The sequence below is a fragment of the Tripterygium wilfordii genome, chromosome 18 (assembly GCF_013401445.1).
Source record: "Tripterygium wilfordii isolate XIE 37 chromosome 18, ASM1340144v1, whole genome shotgun sequence".
NCBI classification, from domain to species: domain Eukaryota; kingdom Viridiplantae; phylum Streptophyta; class Magnoliopsida; order Celastrales; family Celastraceae; genus Tripterygium; species Tripterygium wilfordii.
Genome location: NC_052249.1, coordinates 9,423,464 through 9,441,893, shown reverse-complemented (window position 1 = coordinate 9,441,893; position 18,430 = coordinate 9,423,464). Strand labels below are relative to the sequence as shown.

The 18,430-nt window shown below is 39.9% G+C and overlaps 3 protein-coding genes and 1 non-coding gene across 6 annotated transcripts; 3 read left to right on the top strand and 1 right to left on the bottom strand.

The window, feature by feature from the left end:
• Nucleotides 1-3,629: 3,629 nt before the first annotated feature.
• On the top strand, nt 3,630-3,714 carry TRNAM-CAU. Its single transcript is given in 2 exon segments — nt 3,630-3,667; nt 3,679-3,714. It is a non-coding gene; the product is annotated as a tRNA-Met (tRNA).
• Nucleotides 3,715-4,713: 999 nt separating this feature from the next.
• On the top strand, nt 4,714-5,339 carry LOC119983740 (classical arabinogalactan protein 3-like). The gene has a single exon (XM_038827465.1). The coding sequence runs from the start codon at nt 4,781-4,783 to the stop codon at nt 5,156-5,158; it is 378 nt and encodes a 125-aa protein (XP_038683393.1). The 5' UTR covers nt 4,714-4,780; the 3' UTR covers nt 5,159-5,339.
• A 191-nt stretch (nt 5,340-5,530) lies between these two features.
• Nucleotides 5,531-11,477, bottom strand: LOC119983739. The gene is made up of 5 exons (XM_038827464.1): nt 11,182-11,477; nt 11,006-11,087; nt 9,376-9,377; nt 6,190-6,272; nt 5,531-6,092 (listed from the first exon to the last, which is right to left on the bottom strand). The coding sequence occupies exons 1-5, from the start codon at nt 11,406-11,408 to the stop codon at nt 5,761-5,763; spliced, it is 726 nt and encodes a 241-aa protein (XP_038683392.1). The 5' UTR covers nt 11,409-11,477; the 3' UTR covers nt 5,531-5,760.
• Nucleotides 11,478-12,450: 973 nt separating this feature from the next.
• On the top strand, nt 12,451-15,802 carry LOC119983346 (protein DMR6-LIKE OXYGENASE 2-like). Of its 3 annotated transcripts, none has more exons than XR_005464611.1 (5): nt 12,451-12,777; nt 12,879-13,114; nt 13,421-13,748; nt 14,122-14,455; nt 15,437-15,802. XR_005464611.1 is itself a non-coding variant. In XM_038827022.1 (4 exons), the coding sequence occupies exons 1-4, from the start codon at nt 12,493-12,495 to the stop codon at nt 14,368-14,370; spliced, it is 1,098 nt and encodes a 365-aa protein (XP_038682950.1). In that variant the 5' UTR covers nt 12,451-12,492; the 3' UTR covers nt 14,371-14,634. The 3 variants fall into 3 exon arrangements, 1 of the variants encoding a protein (XP_038682950.1); XR_005464612.1 differs by having other exon boundaries at nt 15,431-15,802; XM_038827022.1 differs by lacking the exon at nt 15,437-15,802 and having other exon boundaries at nt 14,122-14,634.
• The last annotated feature ends 2,628 nt before the right edge of the window (nt 15,803-18,430 follow it).

Sequence of the window (18,430 nt, the reverse complement as noted above, 5' to 3'; positions counted from 1 at the left end):
TAGAGTTTGGTCAGGTTTAGTAGTCTGTTTGGATTGCAATATACACAACATGAGAGGTTTTTCTCACGCTACATTGTTCTAATGTGTAAGTAAATTCAGCCCATTTGGTATTGGAACATATAAGTGGTGACAGGAAAACATGATAGAATTCAGTGAGTTGTTGAAGGTCAAAGTGATTATAGGCATAAATCTACCAGTCATACATAACATTTTAAAAATATAAATTCAAAAATCTTATTCTAAAAATATAATTTCAAAAATATTACTTATGCTACATTGTATTTCTCGATATTGAATGCCACTTTATAGAGAATGTTGTACCAACCATACAATATTATCTCATAAACATGCTTTGGTGACCTATAACACTTTGTAGATACTAACGACACAAATAAAAATTGATAAACTCTTAACATACTTATTTCTTATGAATCAAATTTCTTACACCCTATTAGAAAATTTTTTTTCTTAGCAAACTAAAAAACATGTATTGTACATATTTTATCTTCATCTTCATCTCACAAACATCTCTATTTTCTACAATTAAAACTCTACTCTACTGCTCTTCATGTTAACAAAGTATTGAAAAATTCTTACACATCTCTATTTTCCTATCAAAATATGTGCAGCGCGAAGCGCGGGCATGCAACTAGTATATATATATATTTGAGACGGAGAAAATATAGTTGCCAAATTTCATATGACCCCACAGAGTCATCCAACAAGAAACCCAAACCCACGTACTCTTCTTTATCCGGCCCATTAAGAACCAATGCCCATACCAAGGCCCGCACGGACACTCAAAGCCTACTAAACTCGGACCCACCAATCACGTGACCTCCCACAGTGGCATGACACCGCATCTGACAGTGATGACAAACGTCATGTCTAATCTCAACTTTATTGTTTGCAGGACGTCATTACCAAACGGGCTCTCTCACATCACAGACACAATTACTGTGGAGGCGCCAAGCCATCCCTCGAATATTCTATCTATGGCAGCACATGTGATTCAATTCACACCTACACTCTTGGATTTGACAGGTAACGTATCTTCAGGTACGGTCTTTTAACCCTATGAGATCAGTTCATTTATGGTTGCTCATTTCGATCCTCCACTTCATTACCAACATGTGTCCAACCCCCATCATTTCACAACACATGCCCTAACACTCCCATCTTGTTTTTTGCCTACCAACCCTGACATATCGGCTACACTTGACTTTTGTACGCATACATCCTGGGTTTTATCAAAAAGGACACGGGTTGGTGACACAACTTTCGAGGGAAACCTCACTCTCATATAAATATCCTTGGAGAAGGGGAAGGGGGACCATTACAAGCTAGTGAGTAGTGACACACTTTTCCAACCTCTCACCAAATACCTTTCCTTCGCCGGTCTCCCATCTCCAGCCACTCTGGTCATCTCAGTCACTGACTTGATTGTCGGAGCCTCTACAATCGGCATCCCCCAATATGGTCTTAGAGATCTCACAATCGTTCTTGTTGTAAAGCTTGCAAGATTCAAAGGTGTAAACGAACCTCCACATAATCAGAATTGATTTTTCAATGATTGTAGAAATCGCTCCTACTGGAAATGGATTCGAACCTTGGTCACCAGAGTGATACACACCATCTTTTTCATTCCAACCAGTGGTTCGGGTGTGAAAAATTGTTATATTGAAATAGCATTGAACATCTAAATCTCTTGAAATATATATGGCTTCGTTAAAATGACGAACCATTGTCATGTAAAATTCATGATTGAATCATATGGACTTTTATTTTGGTGTCAGTTGTAATTGATAACTATACAGTCTTGCTGTACTCTTGGTGTTTCATGTCATGGGTGAAGTTATTGGGCTCTGATGATTTAATTGGTTTTTAATTCCATTAACTGCTTGATGCGTGACCAAGGCATTGTTTGTGAAAATTAATGCAGAATTTGGTTACTGATTTGGTATTGTATTTTAAAGAGAAGTAGATATTTATGAAAACACAAATGATGGTTGTTTGTATAAAGTGCAGATTTTAACCAAGGTTTTTGGGACCGTCAAACAAGATTTGACAGATGCACAAATAAACAGGTTGATAACCTATTCACTTGTAAAGCAGTTTGAGAATCCATAAAGAAGGGCATAAACCTGATTTAATATAATTTTTGGGCAATGAAAGATGTCTAATTTTCATTTTGATCACCCAATATTCAACTGTTTTAGAATGATCACTCAAAGTTATAATATTATGTTTTATTATAATCATTTTTTGTGACCCTATTAAAATATTTGAACATTATGAATAGTAAAATAATTTTGAGTGATTATTTTGAAACGTTTTAAAATTTTCAATTACTCATTTAGAACATTTCATCTTTCGGTAACCATGTGGTATGGGTGGTATAGAGAAATTGTCTTCTGCAGGTCATACACGCGCCTTTCCATTTACAACCACCATTGATACGTTGAGATTACCTCCTATGAGGGATTAACGCGTTGATTTTTCTTTCCCGCATTAGTGGTCCCACCATAGCTGCTTCATACACACGCCTTTCCATATTCCGACCGTTATGAGATGCATCATGGTGTACATCCAACGGTTAAATTTTCTTTAATAATTCAAATTCTTGGTTTCGTGTACGATCAAGATTAATTTACTACAACTGTACCTTAATGATTAAGTCAGGAAAAAGAACCGAGTCTAAGTGGGACGCGTTCTGGTCAATGATTCAAAGAAGATCCAACGGTGGAAAATAAGGAAGAAGATCAAAGAATCTGTAGGCTTTCACCATAAATAAGCACTCGGCACTCTCCATTCTCCAAAGCTTCTCATCTTCTCATACCGTCTTCTCTCTTGCTCTCTTCCCCTGTTTTTCCTGATAATTTTAGCTTCCATATTGTCTACAATGGCGAACTCAAGCGGCGTCGTTTTGTTCACGCTATTGGCTTTGTTGTTTGGCTCCACCATCGCACAGTCTCCAACAACATCTCCATCGCCTTCTCCCCAGGCTCCACGACCAGTCCTTGCCCCTGCTCCGACTCCTACTCCTACTACAACTTCTCCGTCGCCTTCTCCAGTGACGACACCACCAGCATCTGCGCCTGCTCCCTCGAGTACTCCACCAACATCTGCTCCATCTCCCACCACCGTGAACTCCCCACCTTCTTCTACTCCGGCCACACCTCCATCGATCTCCGAGACACCATCTGAAGCTCCTGCACCGGCTGAAAACGCTGCTGTATCGAACAGATTTGCAGTAGCTGGATCTGTAGCTTTCGGTGTCCTAGCTTCCGTTTTGGTCATGTAGAATTTGATTCTTGTTTTGTGTTCGAGCATTCTTTTGTTGATTTTCTGGGTTAATGAATATTTTTTATTTTTTCCACAAAATTTATTTATTGAATATATAGTTGGATCGATTTGATATTGGGTGCGTCATTTTCTCTGTTGATTTATATTATACTACTACATATCAATACTCACCAAATCAATCAAAATCAAAGAACCATCCGGGAATATTTTAGTTGGGGAAGGATGAATCCAGCCGAGGGGCCAAGATTCGACTCCTACACATTTACGTTTGTGATTTACCAAGTTAGATGGGATGGTTTAAATATCCAATCACACCAACAGCAGGGGTGGTGGCGCAGTTGGCTAGCGCGTAGGTCTCATAGCTTCTGAGTTATCCTGAGGTCGAGAGTTCGAGCCTCTCTCACCCCAATAATTTTGAATCCATCTTTTACTAATCAATAAAAAGAAGCTGTAAATATTCAAAATTTACTACATATAATCAAAAATAAGTGTGATTATCTATTGAAAATAGCTGGGGAAAAAGGGAGAGAAAAAGATACCTTGCCCCATTGTGTGGATCAAAGAGTGGTGACAAGAGAACAATTTCAATATTTATTGCTCTTTCTGGGCAATAGCGACATTCATTTTCATTCCCATATTACTACCATCCATCTAATTTCCTTCTCTAGCTCTTAGATTGCCTTGGTTTATATGACTTGGTAAACTCTTTCAGTGACCAAAAGTTACATTACCTCAGCGTTGAATAGGATTGTTGATCATCAATTTGACTGTTTGAAAAGACAAAGACAAAAATCTGCACTGGATGTGTATATTGAAACAATTTTCATCTTTGGATCTTACGTTAGAACATTTGGAGATCGAGTTATGGAATTAGACGTGATAAACTCTTTCAGTGACCAAAAATTACATTATCCTAATATTTGAGAGCATCCATCCTATTTGAAAATAATTGAATTGATTTGCCAAAAGTGTTGGAGAACAGAGGAAAAAAATGGAGAAAACTAAAAAAGTTTTGCAAACCATGATGAATTGAGAGCCAGTCAAGGAACAACAAAGCACAAGAAAGCCTTATTAACGTATCAAAATCACTTTGTCTGGAGCATCGGTCCCACCAACGACCATTCCGTCCTCGGACCGTTATCAGAACTTTTAGAACTCTCTCACAGATCGCTTCCACGCACAAATATCCCCATCCACGTGTACGTCCACGATTTCATTAACAACTGTACTCTATCTTCTAGGGTCCCACAATCCAGCTCCGAGAAACACTCGTACCGTGTCTCTCCCTCACCGCTAATCATGCCATCACGTTCTAAAATCTATTTCAAATCTCACCGTCCATTCCAATGGCTTGTAATCCAACGGTGCTTACATGTGTATATATACATAGAAGCCCCTCACGTACTTCACACGCAAAGATTAATTGACAAACAAACAAGTCCTCTTCGCTGTTTCTTCTTCACTTGCCTTTGTGATGGAGGAGAACAAGGTTGCTATGCTGGTCATGGTGGTGCTATTGCTGCTTGTCCAAACAATGGCACAATCTCCAACACAGTCTCCGGCCAAATCTCCGGTAGCTACTCCACCATCTTCAGCATCAGCACCTGCTCCTAAAAGCACAACAATGCCAACTGTGCCTGCGCCATCTCCAGTTAAAGTAAGCTCTCCGCCGTCTCCTCCTACTCCATCCGCTTCTTCTCCGGCTCCAGTACCGACTACTCCATCCGCCATTGCATTGCCGCCGTCTGAAGCTCCCGGACCAGCAATCAACGGTGCCCTTTCAAACCGATTCAGTACCTTCGCAGCTGGATCGCTTGCGGTTGGTGTCTTGATTGCCGGTTTTGCGCTCTAGTGTTGTTGATTTACAAATGTCATTGTCGATTTCATCACTAAACAGTCTAGAGTGACTTTGGTTTAACTTTATTTAAATTTCGTTTTGTTGTGTCTTGTTCATCTTTAGATTTTGTAATATTTGACCACTGTGGAACCATTGATTGCAGTTTGATCTTGATCTATCAGTCAATTTGTTTACATATTCTACACTAGTTTCTTTTCTTGCATGTTTTGAACCGATCCCTCACCTCTTCAACGCTTGTGAATATCCTTGCCAAGCATAGATTGTGTAGCACCTGGCTCGAGTGGATGGGCCACAACGCTCTGACTTGGTGGTGTTGGGCGAATTAATGAGTGACGAGGGGGTTCAGTGCTCTAAACCCCACATTACCCATGGAAAGAAATAATTAAGTGCATAATATAATAAATCAAATGTCCTAACTTAGGTCTTAGGAGAACAAATCCGTGCAAGTTAGTGTGGATTGGCCAAAGCGGGACAATATTCACTAGGCTCATGGAGGGCGGGCTGTTACAACAAATTGAATATGTAGATTTTATTGATTTATGTATAAATAAAATTCTTCTTCACGGTGACTTTCTCGGTCCAAGTTCTCTTCTTGATCAATTGAAATTGCAATTACCAGCAGAGGACTTGCCATCTTTTTGCACAGAAACTTTCTCAGCAAACTTGTTGATGAGAGGTTCAACTATATTCTCCAAGGCATCCAAGTCCCGCTCCACCGCGTCGACCTTGTGCATGAAATCTTCGGTGACATGAGCATCGTGTGCAGTTTTTTCCGAAATGCGTTCTAAAAACAAAGCAGCTTGTTTTAATCTTGCACTGTCAGGGAGGTTCTCTGCCACATCTCCTGATAACTTCTCTGCCGCAATCGCGACCTTTTCTACTACCTCTGCTACTTTTTCTACCTCTTCAACTACCATCTCAGTTTCTCCTACAAAATCATTCGAGTTCTTGCAATTGATCAACATGTTTAGCAGCACTGATAGATACAGATCTATAAATCTATTTATCTATATAGTATATAGTACCTTGTATTTGCCGGATTTTCTGCAATTTTTGACTCCAGAAAGGTAGCAAGAACGATAATAGAGAGCCGAAGATCATTTTCGCCCTGTATGTATTACGTATACAGAACAAGAAGGGTGAATTAAGAACAACTATAGCTTCCAAATCATGTATAATTTCTTCTTGAAGTGCATAATTAAATTCATACCACATAGCAGTGAGTGAGACAGCGGCTTAGTGAGGCAGTCAGCAAGCTGATCATGAGACGGAACATAGCGAACTTGAAGTGATTTAGACAGCACTTTGTCCCTGATGAAATGTACATCAATTTCGATATGTTTGGTGCGAGCATGATAGATAGGATTTGCAGCCAGAGCACCAGCACTGATATTGTCACACCAAATCACTGGAGTAGCTGGTAAGGGAAAGGAAAATTCCCGCAAGAGAGATTGAATCCATACAATCTCACAAGCCACATTAGCTAAAGACCGATACTCAGACTCAGTGCTCGACCGCGCAACAACGTGCTGTTTCTTGGACGACCATGAGACAAGTGTGTCACCAAGAAAGACACAGTGACCAGCTACAGATTTTCTATCTTCAGGACAGGATGCCCAATCAGCATCAGAGAACCCAGTTAAGGTCAACCTGTCACAAGGTTTAATATGTAGCCCTAAACTTCTGGTGCCTTTGAGATACCGTAGAATTCGTTTGACTCCCTGCCAGTGAGTAGTTGTCGGCTGCTGAAGAAATTGACTGAGTTTGTTTACTACAAAGGATATATCAGGTCTAGTGTGAGTTAAATACTGCAATGCTCCTAATGTACTGCGATATAGTGAGGGATTGCTCATAGGAGTGCCAGTTGAGGAGAGGAAGTGTTTACCAACAGCAGCTGGTGTAGGGCATGGTTTGGTGTTCTCAAGACCAGTTTTCTGCAGGAGATCATCAATATATCGAGTTTGTGTAAAGTACATGCCAGTGTCATTTCTTGCAACTTCAATGCCCAGAAAGTGGTGAAGAGAACCCATGTCTTTGAGTGCAAACTTAGTGTGAAGTTGCTGCACAAATTTCTGTAGAGCCGTTGAATTGTTTCCAGTGACAATTATGTCATCCACATATATCAAGACCATGATGACCAGAGTTTTCTTCTTGAAGAAAAAGAGAGATGTGTCACATTTGGAATTCTGAAACTCCCATTGTAGTAGGGTTCTCCGAAGTTTTTCATACCAAGCTCGTGGAGCCTGTTTAAGCCCGTATAAAGCTCTATGAAGTTTGCATACATGGTTGGGAGACCGAGCATCAATAAAACCTTCAGGTTGTTGCATGTACACTGTCTCCTGCAGAGTACCATTTAGAAACGCATTGTTGATGTCGAGCTGTCTGATGGCCCAATTCCTTGAAACTGCAATTGTAAGAACAATTCTAATGGTGGAGGCTTTGACTACAGGACTGAAAGTTTCTGTGTAATCCACCCCTGGAGTTTGATGAAAACCCTTGGCCACTAATCTTGCTTTGCACCGTTGGAAGCTACCATCGGGGTTGAGTTTCACCTTGTACACCCATTTGTTTCCGACAAGATTATAGGTAGATGAGAAAGGTACTAACTCCCAAGTTTTATTCCGTTGAAGAGCTCTGAACTCTTCAGTCATAGCTGTATTCCAAAGATCTGACTTTAGTGCCTCTGTTGTGGTCCGTGGCTCAACTGGGATATTGCTTGCAATGGTTGTAGTAAGCAGCTGATATTCAGCTGGAAACTTTCGTGGTTTGTGAATACCAGACCGTGCCCTGGTTTGTATCTGATGTACTGGAGGCTCCTCACTGGCAGTGGGGAGAGGTAGAGACTCACTAACAGTATTTTGTGAACTTTCTGCTAGACTGTCTTTCTCTGTTGGATCAGCTGTATCCGTAGGTGAAATACTCTCTGCTGTTGGAGGAGTAGTTGTGGAATTTTCTTCAAAAGATTGTGATGTTTTGGAACTAATAGGTGTGTGTGATGCTCCATGATCCACTTGCAGAGAAGTATCTACACCTACTTGCCACGGAGAGGAGAGTGAGTTTGAAGTTGGGGATTGAGGTGGAGGAGAGCAAGGAGACAGCCAGTGAGTAGTGGTGACAATATTTTCAGATGGAAGGGTTTTGGTGTTGAGAAAACCAGTTTGAAATGGGAATTCAGATTCATTGAAGACAACATGCCTGGAGATGTAGATTCTCCCTGTAGAGCTCATACATTTGAACCCCTTGTGAGAGTCACTATATCCCAGAAAAACACATTTAGTAGAATGATATTGAAACTTGTGGTTTTGGTAGGGTCTCAAACAGGGAAAACATGCACAACCAAAGATTTTGAAGGATTGGTACAGTGGAAGTTTACCTCCTATTTTCTCTATGGGTGTAAGATTTTTTAGGACAGGAGTGGGAAGCCGATTGATGAGAAAAATGGCAGTTTGAAAGGCATCCCACCAAAACTTGAGAGGCAGATGAGCTTGAGCTAAGAGAGTTAAACCAGTTTCAGTGATGTGTCTGTGTTTTCTCTCGGCTCTGCCATTTTGAGCTGAAGTGTGAGGACATGGGTGTCGAAATTCAATTCCATGTTGTTGGACAAAGGCAGCAAAACTCCGATATTCACCCCCCATGTCAGACTGGAGACATTTTATTTTTCTATCAAACTTATTTTCAACAAATGTTTTGAAAGTGAGAAAGATATTGTAGGCTTCTGACTTAAATTTCATGGGAAATATCCAAGTGAATCGACTGTAGTCATCAAGAAAGTGCATGTAATATTGGTATCCAGAGTTGGATTTGACGGGTGCAGGTCCCCATAGATCCGTATAGACAATATCAAGAATATGAGAAGCATGGGCATTGGAAGATTTGAATGGAAGTAAGTGAGACTTGCCATACTGGCAGGCATCACAAAAGGGTAAAGCAGAACTAGATTGAAAATTTTCATTGAGATTTTGCAGTACAAGAGACATGACTTTGATAGAGGGATGGCCTAATCTCCTATGCCAAACCTCTTTGGAAGACGCTACGTGGTTAGAGTGCGCAGACTCAACCTTTTTGGAATTGAAAAAGGCAGAAATACATGGAAATTTTCGAGAGTCAGTTGAAGGTGAGGAAAGGCTGATGGCTTTAGTCGAACATTGATTAAGAGATGATGGCAAGACAAGCTGGTAGAGACCATCTCTAAGCTTCCCATGGAGCAGCACCACTCCTGTTAGCTTGTCCTTAACAAAACAACCAAAAGAATCAAATTCAACAATTACATTATTATGAGTAGTAAGCTGTGAAACACTGAGGAGATTTTTTTTAATAGCAGGGACATGCAGTATATTGTGAAGATTTAAGTCTCTGTTGTGTCTAGTGGGTAATTGTGAGGAACCCGTGTGAGTGATTTGAAGTTTGTGACCATTACCAACAATAAGACTTTCGTTACCATGAAAGACATCCCTGTTAGAGATATTGCTGGAGTCTCCAGTCACATGATTGCTGGCTCCACTGTCAGCATACCAAGCAGGATCAGAAATTGTCTCTGGAGTGGCAACATATGCAGAAGGTTGCCCAGTTCTGTTTTGCTCTTGACGGGGTCTGTTTGGGTCAGGAGGAGTGCCCATGTAGGTGTTGTCAAATCTAAAATAGCAAAAAGGTGCGGTATGCCCAGGTTTGCTACAGACTTGGCAAACTGGTCTACCTCCTCCTGATCTTCCACCGCGGCCACCTCGTCCACCAAACCTTCCTACTGATCTGCCAGAACCTCTGCTATGGTGCTGGTTGTTGTTGTTACCTGGATTGAACGGTGAACGCGGACTACGGTGGTGGTTATTGTTCCTAGTGCTTGCAAAGTTAGCACTGGCTTGGCTGATATTCAGGTTCGACAATCCGCTGTTTAATTGTTCCAGTCGTCTTTCATAGCTAAGTAAGGTGGACTGCAGTTCGGTCCAGCTTACTTGAGCCCTTTCATTCAGTTGGCAGACGACCGGATTGTATTCCATCGAGTCCAAACCTGCAAGAACTTGTGAAACGAGATCATCATTATCCACGGGTTTACCAGCTAGAGCTAGGTTGTCAGCAAGTTTTCTCATTGCCTTCAGATAATCGCCCATTGACAGGCCTCCCTTCTGTAGTCGTTGAAATTCCTTTTTGAAGAACACAACATTAGACCGTGTTTGTATTGCAAATAGTGATTTCAGAGCGTCCCATAAATCCTTTGAGGTTTCATGACCCAAAACCTCTGAGGCAACATCAACATCCAGAGAGTTATAGATCCAGCCGAGTAGCATCTGGTCTTGGAATATCCAGTTCTCATGATCTGGGTTTGACCAGACTTCAGGCTCTGCTGAGCCCAGAACAGCGGTTTTAACATGTTCTTGTGGGCATGGCTTGGATCCCGTGATGAAACCTTCTAGTCTGTTTCCTTTGATGACAGGTAGAACCATGCTTTTCCACAACAAGTAGTTTTCGTGATTTAACTTCACTGAGCAGTACGAACCTAGTGGATTTCCTGACTGGTTCTTTGCCACACCTTGGCTGTAGTGTGACATGCTGCTTTCTGCCGTCTTCAAGACAGAGGAGATTGAACCCTTTTCTGGGTTGGTTCCGTGAGGTGGTGTCGTCTGTTTGTTGGCCGAGAGATCATCGGTAGTGACGTCTGTCATCGTGGCTCCGATACCAAGTGAGAGATTTAGAGAAAATTTATCCTTTTTTATTTCAATACCTTGACGGCAGAATAGACAATACTGAGTATATATACTAGAGTACAATGTAACCCTAAAAGTGGCACTTGTACAAAGACAATATTGTACATCAATAAACGACAGCGTATTATGTAACATCCTTAACAATAGCAAAATTAAATCTTGGAGGAGGAGGAGGAGGTGGTGGTGGTGGTGCAACATTATTGTTACTCTCGTCCTTCCTCACCCTGCAACAACCACCATAGGCCAAACCAGTGTCAGTTGATAATTCAATGAGTGATTAATAATCCATGAAAACGAGGGAAAGGATCGATACATCACAAATTGGTATCTGGTTCTCTCCATGTTTCTTTGTTAGCAGAGTTGATCAATTGCAACCCAGAATGATGAAATGAATAACCACGACGGGTCTTGGCCGCAGCGAAACCTTGACAATATCCGGGAGAAACATATGACCTGGTGCTAGAGCTGGACGACGACCTATAAAACTTCAAAAGCTCAACAAAACTTTGAAAACTATACGAACCCAAGGAACCTCTTGTAGACATATTTGATGAATTGAATTTTACTAATCTTGTTTTCTCAAGATTATCGATATCTATCAATATCTATGCTTGTATATATGTAAGATGAGCAGTATTTAATAAGCCAATCCTCAGACTTGCATTCACAAAGCATGTGTTAATTAGAGTGGCATTTGCTTGCAGGGTAAGCAGTTCGAAACTGCCAGAGAGAAGAAAAAATGAGACCAACACGGCAAGGGACAATAGAGTGTTTTTTGGGCATATTTGTTATTTTGGCACTTCACCCAAACCAAATATTGACCAGAAAGCATGTTTGTGGAGTTGTACTTTCTTGCAAGCTAACTCAACTCTTCCAGTTCTTTTAAGGCTACATAAAGAGAACTTAATGGGGCATTCGGTTGATGTTTTGAGGAGGAATTATTGTGAGATTAGTATATTATTTTGTTTGGTTGAGTTTTGGATGATGGAATCTCAAACTCATTCTATCTTCTATTATCCCTTGTGGAGAATAGCTATTCTCACAAAAATGGTGAGAATGACTATTCTCCATAAGGAAGAATGAGTTTTGATGTCCCGTAAGTATTTTTTTATGGGATGGGGAGGCTCGTATTCGAGACATTTATGAAATACCACACACATGAGTTATCTGGGTTGTCAAGAAAACTTAAGTTTGTAGTGACTTGTAGGAACTCTGTTTACTTTTGTTAAGAGTAATTAATATAAACCGGTCAACAGCAAGGAATAGAAACTACATGGCCACCACTAGTCGGCATAATCTCATCAAGTTTTCCTAAAATTTGGTAAAGCTAATTTATAAGGTGTTATAACTGATCATAAACTTGATGGGAGCAAGGAACCATAACCAGAACTCAATTCTGCTGTCATAAATTTTTCTGTCTTGTACTTTCGGGTAAGGTGTCTGCGCAGTTAACTAGAAATTTCTAACTGTAAAAAGTATTACTAACAGTCAATCGAGGAATCTAACCGTTGAGGGGTAGTTTTGGAATCTCAAACTATTTAACATATACTTTAGTTTGAGACAAGACAGTATTGCCCCTCATCATTCATCATTCTCAAATATTGTCAGTTTTCTCCACGTCCATAATCCATGGCTGCAACAACTCCATTATTGGCTCCCAAAGCTTCACAACCATGTCTTACTCAACCACCCAACAAAATTACAAGTATCAAAACCCTAGCTGAATCACCTGGTCTTACTACCATCCCTTCAAAATACATCTACTCTTGCAATTTTAGTGATCAAGTGGCTTCTGACCATGAATATACAATCCCTGTCATAGATTATTCTCTTCTCATTTCTGCTAATCCCAATCAACGGTCCCAAGTCATCTATGAACTGGGCAAGGCCTGTGAGGAGTGGGGGTTCTTCATGGTATGCAGAATTATTCTTAAAAAGAGAAAACTTGTCTTAATTGGGTGGTTTTCTTTTATCATTTTTTGTTGTTATTGAGCTTGATTAGTCAATAATGCCAGGTGATCAACCATGGAGTGCCAGAGAGCTTGGTGAAGAGGATGATTGATGTGGTTGGAGGGTTTTTCAACCTGACAGAGGGAGATAAACTGGAGTTCACTGATAAGGGTGTGTTTGATCCAATCAGGTGTGGCACCAGCTTTAATGCTTCCATGGACACAGTCTTGTCTTGGAAAGATTTTCTCAAGGTTTTTGTTCATCCTGAGTTTCACTCACCCAACAATCCCCCAGAGTTCAGGTATGGTTCCTTACTTTAATTTTCCCCTTTCCATTACAACCCTAGAATCATTTGTTTATTAAGCATTCTGACAGTGTTTCTCAAGGATATAAATTCAATTTCTTTTGATTTTCAAAAAATTATATTTGTTTTCTTAGTTTTAGATTAGATGTAAGTATCTGACTTGTAGGTATGAGCATTCCTATGAATGTTGTATTTAGTATGGTTATGAGATGAAATGTGCAGACTTTTACTTTAGTAGTGAAAGTTGAATCTATATCAACAAACTGAAAGGCTGAAGAGTTTCTCATAACTTTGCCATTGCAGAGGAATATCATCGGATTATGTGAAAAAAGTCCGAGGAATAGCAAGGGAGTTGCTCAGAGGGATATCAGAGAGCTTAGGGCTTGAAAAGAATTACATAGACGAGACCTTGAAATTGGAATCAGGTCTTCAAGTCATTGCAGCAAATTTCTATCCTCCTTGTCCACAACCTGCACTTGCAATGGGCATGGTCCCGCATTCTGACCACGGCCTCTTAACCCTCTTAATACAGAACGGAATTGACGGCCTTCAAGTGAAACACAAAGACAAGTGGTTCAATGTGAATGCCATTCCCAACTCTCTCCTTGTTAACACTGGCGATCATCTTGAGGTTCATTATATTAATTTTGCAGTATTACTTTTGTTACTTTATTGTTTTTCCTCCTGGATTGCTTTATTACCTTTCGTTTCCTGTGTTTCTGAGTTATATTTTATAGGTTTAGAGACGTAGAGTCGGTTAAAGCTATAAGTTTTTGTATAATAATTGAAACAATTGCTGCCAACCAAAAGCTGATATTTGTTTATCAATGAATGTAGTTAAAAACATATGTTGAGACTTGAGAGTTTGTTCCTTATAACCACTTCCCTTCTGAGTTTCTTGTGACTGCTAAATTGCTAAAGCACATTACCGCTTTTATCTCCTCGTTTGGATATTTAATTTTGGGATGTGCAACCTTAAGTATTTTGCTCATTGTTCATGCAAGATTCTGAGTAATGGGAAGTACAAGAGTGTTCTACATCGAGCAGTTGTGCACGATAAAACTACGAGGATATCTGTTGCCATGGCACATGGACCATGTCTTGATGCAGTTGTTACCCCAGCACCAAAGTTGCTAGCCGATGCAGAAAATCATCAGCCAGCGTACATTGGGATTAAATATAAGGATTACTTGCAACTGCAGCAGAGCAGCAATCTGGATGGGAAATCTAACTTGGATTGTCTACGAGTTTGATTAGGATATTGCAATGATGGCAGGTATAAGAGCATACCAAAGGACTGCTTCTGTACGCTGATCTTGCTGCATTGCAAATGCTAATGTAAGTCCATGTTATCTTAATAAGATCTTTGGACATGGTTTGCAAATTATTGTTTTGAGTTGTATGCATAATGGGTCTAAAGGTGCTAAACTCTCAAGTATGAATAGATATAATGATTAGCAGTATCGTACATACGTTAAGCTTTACTGGAAATGTGAACTTCTTTTTATTGTTTTTGGCACTTTGAATAAAGGGGAGGCGCGGTTTTCTTCTTTTTCCCCAATTGACTAGATTATGCGTAATGTACTTCAATGACTAGTTTGTAAATATATGCATAAATACTATATCAAGTTTTCCTGCTCCATGGATAGCTTAGTCCATTTATTAATGGAAACTTTTCAATTTCATTTATAAAATGAAAAAGAAAAATAAGCTTCCGACTGATGAGAAGAATGCCTAGTACATAAATAAGATATCTAGATATGAAACACTATCAGAGTAAAATGCCATTGATCTAATGTCAGAATTTTCTCAGAAGTCGTTGGTCGACTGGTATCTGTTTGTGGGGGGGGGGGGGGCAAATTTGTAGTCCAATGCAAAGTAGGAGGTTTTCCGCTCTAGAATTAAGCAAAACAATGGAGGAAATGTAGTTCTCTTACCGATTTTGGACCTCTCGATAATTTATTTAAGGTTTTTTTATATTCATTAACATGGTTTCCATTCCTTTTCTTCAATCCTTAACAGAAGATGTATGCTGCTGAATACTTGTGTAGTAGCGTAATATGACTTGTGTTGATGTTCTGGTGTTGTTTTTGACTGTGAACAGCATTGTTTGATTGCTCGCACCGTTTCACAGGGAACTTGTTTTCGGGATTTATTTTTTAAATTTTCAATGTGAAAAACATATTATTGCTGATAAGAAACGAGGAATCTTTAGTTTCTGAAGACAAATGGTTTCTAAGCTTTAACCCTTGTAAGAGAGGCTTCCCAATGCCTTTCCTTTCTCTTTTAGAATGAACTTATGTAATTTCCCAGTTGCAGTTCTTGGCAAATCCTGGAAAATGACAAGTCTTGGGAGCTATATATATAATGCGGCAAGCGATCCCAGCAGAAGTTGATTAATTCTTGAGCATCAACATAAAATCCCTCTTTCAACTTCACAAATGCACAAGGTGTTTATCCCCAATGATCATCTGGGCAGCCAACGATTGCAGCCACGAGAACTGCTGGGTGACCATACAGAACTGCTTCACTCCAACCGAATGCTTCACCGCAAGATCTTCACTTCGAAACCTGCCTCCCCGGAATGCTTGTTCTGTTGCTTTTATGTCTTTCAAGTATCCACTGATTACTGGGTTTCCCCTGAACATAATTTCCCCTAATGACTTATCATCAACAGTTACAGTTTGTATGGTTTCTGGATCTTTTACATCAACGTCTTTCAAACCAAGATGCTGCATCCCCTGTCTGGCTTTGAGCTTTCCTATCTCCTCTAAAGGAAGAGAATCCCATTCAGGTTTCCAAATACGACATGTTCATATAATTGAGATTTGAGTCACATTGTGCTCGGGATAGATTGTCGAAAATCCCCTTCGCAGTGACTTTTCTAAGGCAGTATCAAGTGACTGGTACTGCCATTGGAACTGCAAAATGTAGTTCATACATTGCTGGCTCATTGCAACCTGCTTGGCATGAATGAATGACTTGAGACATTAAAAACAAGCTTCCCCAGGAATCGAACTCGCGACTTCCCCAGGAGAAGAAGCAAGCTTGTTGAGACACCTTTGATGGGTTTTGACTCCAAGTATACTTGACAGAGCCTTTAACACCCGTCGTTCATATCTCTTGCACAGTTGCCCTAGGTCCGGTTTCCGCAACCCCAAAGCCTTGTTCTTTTCTTGCGAAAATCAGCAAGAGAAAATGAAAGAAAATCCTTCGACTATGTGGGTTCTTTCTCTCCCTCTAACCCTACATCCACCAATGGTAATCTCAATGCTCCAAGGTATTCTTCTAATTCGTTTCCTTAAATTTTATACTCCTGTTACATGAATTCATTTTTCCATTTTTTTTCTTTGATTGTTAATTTATGCAATGTAAATGGACGTAGATAGAGAGAAGGCAGCATCACAATCTTTGCTCTCTCGATCGCCCTGGCCGGCAACAATTCCATATGCTATTGTTCGGAATTTTTACTGGTCCCGTCCATGTGATAAAAAATCGTGCATCTATAAACCGTTAAATGCATCTATATACCGTTAAATACTTGGAGTTGACTTTGACCAATGTCACGTGTCAATTAAATACGTGAACAGATTTAGAATACCGACGGGACAGTAAACAATCCCCTATTGTTCCGGTGTTAGTGATGGAGTTAATTAAACTTTTCATCACTAAAACATGATCTTTGTTTCAACTCAGTTATCAAATTTCAGATTATTTCAACTTAATCACTTGAAGGTTCAGATTTGTTTCAACTTCATCACTCAGACAAATTTCACTAAATCTGATCGATCAAACTGCCTACATGACATGTTGATCGTTATAACCCATCAAATATGATGACGTGGCATAACAAATTGTTGACCAAGCTAAACATGACATTAGTCAAAAACCAAAAAAGCACCCAAATTTGCACAGACTTTTATGAACCCAAAAAAACCTAACTCTTTCTTCGAAAACCCAACACTTTCCTCTTTAAAGAATTCTTTCGCCAACCTAAAAAAACCTTACACTTTCTTCTTAAAACGGGGTTGGGTTAGGACGACCAAAGAAACCCTAATCCCCCTGTACAAGTGACATAGAATTGGGGGCAAATCAGTCTCAGTCTCACTTGACCTTTGTAGGAGCTGGCGTGGTGCTTTGGTTCTTTCTCCATTCCAACAATGTCCCTCCTTCTCACACCCTCTCGTACCTACCTCAAATCGACTCCGTGACCCGCCACATTGTGTCTGATCCCCGCCAAACCTCTGCATATGCTGGGCTTATTTGTTTTCGTTTTTCTTTCATTCCAAGTGACATTTGCCATTCCACACACATCATTGTTGGACCTAATGGTCAACTCGTCATGTAGGCAGTTTAACTGACCGAATTTGGTGAACTCTGCCCGAATGATAAAGTTGAAACAAATTTGAACTTCTGGTGAATGGTGACCGAGTTGGAACAATCCCAGTCATTGGTTATTTCCAGGCTTTAGGTACTGCTCCTTTCTTTAATTTTATACCTTAAAAGAGAAGCATAGTTGAATGATTCTACATCAACAAACTGAAAAGCTGAAGAGTTACGTTGCTTCTAACTCATTGCAGAGAAATTTCATTCGATTACGCGAAAAGAGTCCGAGAACTAGCAAGAGAGTTAGTGAGAGGGATATCAGAGAGCTTAGTGCTCGAAAAGAATTTGCAATCAGGTCTACAACTCATTGCAGCAAATTTTTATCCACCACCTTGTCCTCAACCTGAACTTGCAATGGGCTTGGTACCCTCATTCCCAACTCTTTTCTTGTTAACACTGGCGATCATCTTGAGGTGGAATTCACTTACTTCCTTTGCAGCTTGCAGTATTGATTTTGCCCAAGTTACTTTGTTTGTTTTTTTTTATCCTTCAGGATTGCTTCTTTTCTCTTTACTTTGATTTATGAATTTGGGATGTTCAACAACCAAGTATTTTGTTCATTGTTCTTGCAAGATCCTGAGTAACGGGAAGTACAAAAGTGTTCTACATCGAGCAGTTGTGAATGAGAAAGCTACAAGGATATCTGTTCCCACAGCCTATGGATCATGTCTTGATGCATTTGTTAGTCCAGCAGCAAAGTTGATGTACATAAGACATGATGTGTTTTATTGTTATATATATATTGTGTGTCTCTCTCTTCTCTGTGTTAATAAAGTATGACACCTCTTTACCTGTTCTCAGTTGCTCTATTGAAATTAAGGCTAGAATTAGTGGGTAAATGATAGAAAATGAAAATTTAGTGCCACTTTTGACATTTTTTTTTATATTTTTAATGTCATGTCAGCAATTTAATTGATGAATGTTCAT

Excerpts from the sequence above, each read along its gene's own strand:
- LOC119983740 (XM_038827465.1), top strand. The coding sequence starts at position 4,781 with ATGGAGGAGAACAAGGTTGCTATGCTGGTCATGGTGGTGCTATTGCTG.
- LOC119983739 (XM_038827464.1), bottom strand. The coding sequence starts at position 11,408 with ATGTCTACAAGAGGTTCCTTGGGTTCGTATAGTTTTCAAAGTTTTGTT. Across the intron at positions 11,088-11,181 it reads AGAGAACCAGATACCAATTT|GGTGAGGAAGGACGAGAGTA; the intron begins GTGATGTATCGA and ends TGGTTGTTGCAG. Across the intron at positions 6,093-6,189 it reads GAAAATCCGGCAAATACAAG|GAGAAACTGAGATGGTAGTT; the intron begins GTACTATATACT and ends ATGATTTTGTAG.
- LOC119983346 (XM_038827022.1), top strand. The coding sequence starts at position 12,493 with ATGGCTGCAACAACTCCATTATTGGCTCCCAAAGCTTCACAACCATGT. Across the intron at positions 12,778-12,878 it reads AGGAGTGGGGGTTCTTCATG|GTGATCAACCATGGAGTGCC; the intron begins GTATGCAGAATT and ends CAATAATGCCAG. Across the intron at positions 13,115-13,420 it reads AACAATCCCCCAGAGTTCAG|AGGAATATCATCGGATTATG; the intron begins GTATGGTTCCTT and ends TTGCCATTGCAG.